The 9,621-nt window shown below is 37.0% G+C and overlaps 1 protein-coding gene across 2 annotated transcripts in view; it reads left to right on the top strand.

Moving 5' to 3' along the window:
- Nucleotides 1-91: 91 nt before the first annotated feature.
- Nucleotides 92-9,621, top strand: part of phf2 (PHD finger protein 2) — a 38,068-nt gene continuing 28,538 nt past the window's right edge. Inside the window, exon 1 of one of the 2 annotated variants that reach the window (XM_065241189.2) lies at nt 92-652. In XM_065241189.2, coding sequence (XP_065097261.1) covers nt 555-652 — 98 coding nt within the window. In that variant the 5' untranslated portion in view covers nt 92-554. The remainder of the gene's footprint in view (nt 653-9,621) is intronic. The other variant, XM_065241190.2, reaches the window with a different exon arrangement.

Raw genomic sequence — 9,621 nt, 5'->3', positions numbered from 1 at the left:
TGCATAAAGCAATGTACAGTACTTGGAGTTATTTAAAATAAGCACCTTCTCAAATATTATCCCAGGCCATTCTCAAGATCTTATCCTAATTCAAACAACTCTGTCATAACTAAACGGGTGTCATCGGCTCTCGCGGCAGCTGACTCGGTTGTCTGGAGATCCCTGGCGGCGGAATCTCTTTCTCTCGTCCCGGGAAACCCTGAGAAGCAGTCGCAGCGGTTAACGGAGCTCCATTCATCCGGACCGATGCGATATTTCTCGTCTTGTAGACTGACGTAACGACATTACGATGAAAGGATACATTTTCTTGCTTTATGAAAGCCTCGACGCCCGTGTAGTCACCAGGGGGCACGCACGCGTTTAACGCAGCGCGGGAAACGCTGTAAGATTGTACGTTTTCAAACGAAGTAACGAACGGAACGGGTTCGGATGCATGTCGATGTTCAGCGGAACTAGCAGCAGCAGCAGCATTCATATCGCTATAGTTTTGTGTTGCGGGAGGGTTGCTGCTGCCCCCATCCATCTCTCCGGCTGTTGTTGTGAATTGATCTAACATGGCGACTGCACCCGTGTATTGCATCTGCAGATTACCTTACGACGTAAATCAGTTTATGATCGAATGCGACGCCTGCAAAGACTGGTTTCACGGCAGGTAAGGATTTTATTTCCTTGAAGTATTTAAGCGTAACGTTTGGTTTGAATGCTTATTTAGGTGCACATTCGCGACGGCTACGTTTTATATTGAGCGAGGGCCGCTTGGAGAAGAAGGCGGAGTTATATTTAGCTGGGCTCCTTTGACACATTTTTGCGAACAGGACAAAAATATTTTGTTGATCGTAAAGCCATTTCGACGTTTTCGCCGCGATCTCGGGTCGATCCGCGTTGCGTGCGCGCTTCGTCGGAGTCTCGGACTGCTACGTTGATGTTGTCGTAGTAGTGAGCCGCGGGTGTCTGCGAGCGTTACATGTCTTTCCTCTGTACATTTCCCCAAAAGATACGTCTCTTGTTTCATATACGTGTTATCAGTGCTTAAACTGTGTCTGAAATATTGCCATTGTCTTTTCTGCAGACGTATGTGTGTGTATTTATATACGTTGTGTTCTGGTGAATAATCGTCTGCATTTGAGGCAGACATTGCAGATTCAGAGCTGCTCGGCTGTCCTATCTGTACATTTTGAATATGTATGACTTATGTGCGTTGTCATATACAGTATATGTCATGAGCAGTGCATATAACTTCAGATCGGGTCGTTGTGCGTTGCCATATAGTTGATTTGAACCATCACTGACAGCGGCGTGTAGTCACAGCAAATGAGTTAAGTCCGATGTGTTAATGGTAGTCGATCAGTGATCTGTTTATTATAATTGTAGGTTTCTGCTCAGATTTACTCGGTTTGTTTTCAGAACAAAACCGAAACTGTTGTATGTATGAAATGTATAATACGCAAATGTAAACAAAGAACAAGCGTTCCGGTCCACTGACTGATATATTTACCCGCGTTTAATTTTAACCCTTTAATGATCCCTGTTAAAATTCAAATGTTCCGTTTCTTTAGTAAAGATATTTAGGTATGAGAAAATAAGCAATGAATTGTAATAATAGGAAAAGAGTGACAGTTGATATAACGCACAATGCGTCTTAAAAAATCCATTGTCTGATTCCATTGTTGTTGCCAGATAAAAAAGTTAACACATATACAATTAAATTGTTATCAAGTGTTTAAATAAAAGTTTTAGTTGATAACTTGTGTTTGTTTCTGCTGATGTTTCCGCTGACTGACGCAGGATTTACCGCCCTCTGTGATTTTAAACCTGTGTGACCTCTGTAGAGAGGGTAGGGCCAGGACGGCTGTTCCTGTGAGGTCAGATGAAGGAGCAAAACACTACTGTCATATACAGCTTAATTACGCAATAATAATAATAACAGTGTAATTACAATATAATAATATTTCAAAACTACATCAACTTATATAAATTCATGTTAATGTAATCTAAAGTTTTTATTATTATTATTATTATTATTTATTTATTTATTTATTAAGCTGCTTCAGACACAGTAGTCTAGCTATTAAACATTTGTTTTTATCTAAAGCAACTTCTAGTGCATTCAAGTTATATACATTTTATCAGTATGTTTCCTGAAAAACAAACCCACAAACTTTTGCGCTGCTTTATTAGTTACTCTTCAAATTGCGCATTTAGAAATTGCAAATACATGTCAATTTCATGAAAACAACTGCTATACCTCAAAACGTTTTTACGTCTGCATAGGTTGGTTTTTCAGGCAAAAATTATTAATTTGCATAATTGCAATGGAAATAAGTCACATGATCGTTCTGTAAGGATGCAAAATCACGAACTATAGACGGTTTCAGCAGTAACAACATAAACAAGCGGCTTCATCACGTTATTTCCGGTAAACTCCGCGAAGAATAAATAACAACAAAGTCCTTTTAAAGTAGTTTGTTTATATAACAAGCAAAATAAACAACACATAGATTACATAGGAACCCAAAACATTTGTTATTTTGACTAGGTATTTGTTTAAGAGTTCAGTTTCAGCAACTAGTCAGACCATTAAACAAACAGAAACCGAAAGTAAAGTTCGGCCCAGACGCTTATCGCGTCACCGCACGTGCGCCCGATGAAACAGTCTATAACGTCCCAGAAGTGCCTCATACATGGCATTCCCAGGGGCTTTTCTTAATGCTTGGAAAAGATGTCCTTCGATTAAACTGTGATATACGTAACCAGTGGCGGCTGGTGACTTCTCTTCCGAGGGGCGTGAATTCAAAATATGTGTTCGGGTGTGTCATGTGTTGCTCGTCATTTCAAAATATGTGTATGTTGCGTCATGTGCATCATGCCTCTTGTCAAAATATGAGTCTGCTGCACACGCATTAAAAGGTTTTATGATAAAAGAGACGCTCACGTTCACAAAATACTCGCAAGACATTCACTTAACCCTAAACTCTGATTATGAATGAGATTAAGCGAGTATCTGGCAAACGCAAGCGTCTATTTTATCAAAAACCCTTTAGATGTGTCTGCAGCAGGCTCGTATTTTAACATCACACGTGATGCACATAAGTTTACATGATGCGGCGAACACATATTTTGAAATGATGAGCCACATATATAATGGGCTACATACATGTTGTGATGAGGTTTGCATCGTGCCCCCTTTAAAAAAAGAAGTCACCGGCCGCCACTGTAACTTACCAGGATCCGGAAAAAAAATGTAGTCACATTACATCGGGTAATGGAAACGGCATCATTTCAAAATAATCTCTTTTATTATTAATTATTTTTCATAAAAGTTTGGCGCAAATCTGTAATGACAGACAAGCCAGGCTATTGACTTGTTACCCTCTTTTGACTTTTTTTTAGCTGGTCCTCCTTAGTAATACATTGATTTGTAATATTGTAATGATCATTGACTGTCTAATAGCTCCAGTTCAGTTTTATAATAATGAATTGTTAATTATAGCCGTTTCATTCATAAACTGTACTCAAATGCATACAATGTATGTTTTCTCTTGGGAGAAGTTGGTAGACATTGTATCATTTATTTCTACTGATGAACAGACACACAAAGGAACTTCATACACCGAACTCAGAATAGCAACACATCATTCATGAAGTTTTACACATTCAATATTGATAGTTTTTAGTTATGTGACCCGCTGGGGAGTTGGAAGGCAAGAAAGCGTCAGTTTACATGGGCTCTCATTAAGAGGAAGCACAAGCCAGTCAATTTTCTGTCTGTTTCAAGTCCTGAATAATTAAATCACCTCTCAACAGTGAAAAGTTAAGATATGAACACAAACTTCAAGTTTTGGGCACTTGTGATTTATTCACAGCACTCGATTGTCTAATTTATAGTCACTAAAACCCTTAGATTCCTGCCAGATCTCCACTTTGGCGATGCCTATTTTGTGAAAAATTCCTTGCAATATACTGCCGACAAAATGATTTTTATATCAATATAATATTTTATTGTATTGTATTATAAAAGTTAAATCATATTAATGAAAAACAATAACTTTCAGTCTGAGCACAAGTTAATACAAAAAGGGGCGGTTTTCCGGACATGGCTTATGCTAGTCCCAAACTAAAGTGCATTTTTGAGCTGCCTTAATTTAAAAACACCCTTACTGCCATATCTTAAAATATATCAGTGCCATTGTTTGGTCTCAAGATGCACACCATTATTGTTTTTTGTAAGGTTTGTTTATAAAAACGACAACGTCCTAATATAACTAAGGCCTAGTCCTGGACTAATCTAAACCCTGTCTGGGAAACCACCCCCAAATGATCTAATAAAGGTGCAAAAGTATTTGCAAACATTGCATTTTCACTCTTTTCACAACACTTTTGATTTTTCACATTAATTCTTTAGCCAACTTTATCTGTTAGAGTAAATTTTAACTGTATTTGGATGCCCTCACTTTATGGCACAAAATTCACAAATTTCTCTTTTCTGGGTTTTTTCTTCTCTGACGGCATTTTGTATACGCATAGCCAAGGCTTGTTTCCTCGTGGGTTAGTGCATTTTATTGCACAATAACTATTCAATATTTAGGCTAAAGAAATCACTTACTTCCTAACCTGCGGACAAAGGCAGATAGCACTCTCTTGCCCTCCAGCATAAGCCCTCCAGTTCCCTTTAAGTGCATGACGTCACATGAAAACGATCCAACTCGGGTTTGACCTTACTTTCACTCTTTCATTTTTGAAAAAGGACTCAGAGATTTTGAAACCACAAGGCTGCTTGGATCATTAAACAATTTTACATTTATGCATTTTTATCTAAAGCGACTTACAGTACATTTAAAGGACATTTGTATCGATCTTTTTAAGTATCAGTGTCTGTGTTCCCTGGGGTTTAAACCCATGCATGATCGGCATAAATTTTCGTATGTGATCATGATGTCATCTGCAGACTATGACACACTTCCAAAGGCTGAACACATGCTGCTGTTTGTGATGGTGGGCGTGTGCTCTCGGCTTCTTAGGTGGCAGTGAATGACATCATTGCTTTCATTCACAGGGCAAGACGCCAGCTACAAGTGGCGCATTAGATCCTAAATGAGATTTGTCCCAATAACCCAAATTGCTAGTTTGTGACAGCAGCTTTTACAGTTTGTGCAAGCATATTTAGTGCATTGTAATACTGTTACTGCATCTGTCTCGAAGATTAGTGTACAGTTTATGACAAACATTTTAACGCTGGGAAAATGAAATGGGTTCTTCTGTACTACATAGTATAAATATGCTTGCATTTACATATAACAGATCTCATGCATGGTAAATTCTGTAAATAGGTTTGCCAGTGAAATGGATTTTTTTCTCAATGAAATTTTCATAGCCTCTTTTTTCCGACATGACCTATATATGTTTATCCCCATGTGGCAGTTTGAGTTGTTATTACACATTTGTTTTATATGATGTTGCTTTATTGCTATTTAGACACAAAACTAGCGTGCAGGTGCTTCATTTAGATACTTAAGGTATATTTACTGCCATTAATTAGATGCTTTCTAAGACAAGACTAGATAAGACTGTTTCCAGGACTATCAGCACTTACACAATGGCACAGTAAATAAATGTTATCAGTTTGCAGTTTAATGAAAATGAAACATTCTAGTAACCAATGAAGTCTCAAGACCGAAGTTGTGTATATTCTGCAGGTGACGCAAAAATGAAAAATATGTCATCATCATTATTTATTCATCCTCATATTCTATGCTGTTATTTTTGGTAAAAATCATCGAAGGAAAATTTTATTTTGTAGCATCTTTATGCCATGCAACAACTGTTTATGGTAAATACAGCTGTCACAGGCATAGTATTTGACATAATCTGTATAAATCATCTGAAGTCTTTCTATAGCTAAAATTTAAGCTTTATTTTTTTTAAACATTTCCATCCAATCCCACAGATCTCCAATTTCATTGCATTCGGTGCTGATTTGGCAGCACCATGTCAAACACCTGGCATAACATATTGCAAATCACAGACAAATTGTATAGACTGCTTTTATGATACTTTTATGATTTTTGGAGCTTGTCAATTTCATTACTTTTGTATGAAATGTGAACATTTGTACAAAAGTTAATCTGACTTGCTTTTATTTATTTGGTGAACTATTCTATTAAAGCAATTAGGGACTGCCGCAAGGACATTATGCAAATGTGCAAAAGGCCACCATCACCAGGTTTGTTGTTTTAGCAAAGTTTTAATGTCCATCCATATATATTGTTCACTCTTTTTTAAGATAAAAAAAGAAAATACAGGAAATATGTGTACAAAATTAAAAACAAGACAATTTTTAGAACTAAATATCTTCTCCGGGCATCTGTCAGTATTTAGTGTGACCTCTCTTGGCACGAAACACACCTTGAGCTTTCTTGAGGAGACTAAAGTCATTCGATTAGAATTAGACATTAGGATTTAATTTTATTTAGGTTTAAGAGATCCTGCAGCTGCCTGCTATTGCTCAAGTGGAAGGGTAGTTTACCCTAAATACTTCACACTTCAGCTTATACTTTTACACTGTTTTTAATACTACAGACACATTTCCTGTATTTTCTAGTTGTATTCTAATAAAGAGACTGAGAAATAATTATAAATGATCACTATACAATTGCAAAAACAAGAAATCTAATGGTAGCATGGTGGCCTAAGACTTTACTGTATATGAGGAATATTAGCAGAGAAAAGCTGAAGAATGTATTTCACTGCAGATCATGATGTACAAGTGGGCCGATTAGACCCATCACACCATGTTGCATTCGTTGTTGTCTTGAAACTTGACTTCATATGCTTGTGCTATGATTCAAAGACTCTAATGCCATCTCAGAGGACAGCATTCATGATATTCATATGACTGTACCAAGCTGGAGGAGAGCCCATAAGGGAAACTCCCAATTCTGTGATGTAGGACCAGCTCCCCCTAATGGCAGGAATGTGTTATGGATACGTTGTGTTGATATCAGTATAGTAAAACCATTTGCATTGCAGATGGGTTACCAAAAACACACACAGGGTCTATAAACAGCATTTACCGAAGTGGCCTTTTTTATGTGAGGACGTTTTATGGCATTTAATTGCAATGGGCTCATATGAACCTTTATTACTTTTTAACAGAAATAAAACTTAGAATGTCAAATGAGAACCCATATCCCTACAACATTAATTAAAATAATTACACATTTAAAATCTTTGAATCATCACTAGTGCAGCCACCACAACCAGATGGCTTAAGAAGTCACAGTAATGGGAAAATAGAGGTCATGTGTGTGTAGTAAAGTTTTGCACACAGTAATTTCGGTTAATTTACAAATACAAAAATGTGCTGTTCACGCATGCGTGACGTTCCGTCTTTTTACCAGTAAGACATCATTCACACATCAGTATCAAAATACCGGTAAACTCTTGAGAGAAAGCGGAAGTTACCTGTGGCACGCGGCGATCTCAGTGTTGTATTTGTAAACAATGGCGGGTTATGACTTCATATCCACGGTTCGTATTTTGTTGTTTTCACATATGTGGCAAACGCTGACAGTCGTGAATTTGCTCGTGACATTGCAGTTGGCGCCGTCAAAAGGAACCTGTGTCTTGACAGCTGTACTGTTTGCACATTAGGCTTTCCAGAGAGTGTGCCAATGACATCGGCAAATAGATGATAAACTGTTTTAAACAACTTTGGTGAAGAGATGTGGACGTTAACTTCGAGTGTGCTCGACTTTTAAGCAGCGTTCGTGTGGAAACGTCCATAAACAGTGCGGGGGTTAAACGCGTCATCTTTATTAAAACGTTATGATTGGCGCGAAGCTGTCAGCGCGGCCTGACGTCGTCCGTTCTTAAAGCCGGTAATAATTTTTCGTTCACACATAGCGCTTACCAGTAAATTACTGGTAATCTTACAACCTCTCTTACTAGTAAATTGGCAGCATTGATTTACCAGAAAGGTTCTGTTCACACATGACCTGTTAACTTACCAGTAAATTACCAGTAAAGACTGTATGTGTAAAAGAGACTTGTGCCACTGTTGTCTTGATATGCATAATGTTATCCTAAGGCACATTTATAAAAGCCACTATCCTAATTTAACTAAGGCTACTACTGGCTTACTGTCAGCCCTGTCTGGCATAAAACATCAAAACCTCATCCTCTTAAGCAGGCCCGGTACTAGGCTTGCTGGACTGGGGGGGCAGTCAGGATTTTTGGGTGGGCAGCCATTTCTCGACTAAAATTATTCATACACTAAAATTATGGATGTTTCAATCCAATATTACTTTGCATGTCTTATAATAAAAGGCAATTTATATGTCATTTTGCACGTTCACATTTTAAAAGTAGATGCAATTAGATTAATGATTTATAATGTTATAATGATTACACTAGTTTGACACATTTAGTCACAGTTAATGAAATCAGGCAAGCAGGTGAAATAAATATAAAGCTGTACATATAGCTATATTTTATTAATGTTTACACTGCATTTAATCTATTATTTTACTTATAGATAAATTAAAGCCATTCTTATACCTACCCTACCCAACATATGCCTTTATTCTAAATAAACACTTGTTAGGAACTTTATTTCCACTTCTCAAACATTTTTTTCATGTAAAATAATGTATTTTCAATGTGATAAGCTGTATTGTCATTAATTCCTGACCCTATCATTGCTGCTGCAGCGACCTCAAATATCACAACAAAGCACAATGCTTTAAATAATATATTGTTGCATCATGTAAGCAATTTGACATGCATGACAAATTCGTCAAAGGTTATCCTGTTTGCCTATAACAACACCAGACAAAAGCACAAGCCCTAAAATACTGTAAGTGTGATTTGCGAAGAGACCAAAGATAAATCACACTGCTTTGTTTTTTAACACAGCAAATTAGATATTATAATACAACGCAACATTATAAAATACAACGTTTTACCTTACGATGACCTTGCGGAGTGAAAGCTCCTCTTGAACTTAAAAGTCTGTAGATTTTTGCGTGTGAAGTTTTTTCTCAAACGCGAGCTGAATGAGCTGATGAATGACGATGACAAAACCGCTAAAATTTGATTTTAAAACTGCACTGCACGCGATGCTCAGCTGTTACAATACTGTATATTTACTGTATAACCATCTTATATCATTTATATCTACTATATAGTATGCCACAACCAAACTGCATATTCTAATTTTAATAAACAGAACTACGTCTAAAACAAACATTAAATGCTGCTGGAGACTTGCCATTGGCTGTTGTATTTGCATGAATAAATAATGAGGTGAGTCCAAGAAAGGATAAGGGGCTATTTTGGGCATGTTTTACTATAAAAAAGTTTTAATTTAATATGTGTTGGGTTATTACGTTTATGTAATACTAAATTGCATTGTTTTTGATATATATTTTAAAGATGCGTTTTTTTTAGTTACCGTCATAGAGAACAGTAGTACTTTTCCTGTGACTTAAATACTGCTGAAAAAACCTCCAAGGTTTGAATAAGCTAATCAGACGTTAGTGGGCGGGAGCTGTAAACACTAACGCTTGCCTGAAGAAGACGTTTTTTGTGTAAAGAGACTCCGTTATTTTAAGGTTGGCTGGA

This window comes from Paramisgurnus dabryanus, chromosome 14 (genome assembly GCF_030506205.2).
Source record: "Paramisgurnus dabryanus chromosome 14, PD_genome_1.1, whole genome shotgun sequence".
NCBI lineage: Eukaryota > Metazoa > Chordata > Actinopteri > Cypriniformes > Cobitidae > Paramisgurnus > Paramisgurnus dabryanus.
Note: the sequence above shows the minus strand (reverse complement) of the source record. Positions and strands in the feature narration are given on the sequence as shown.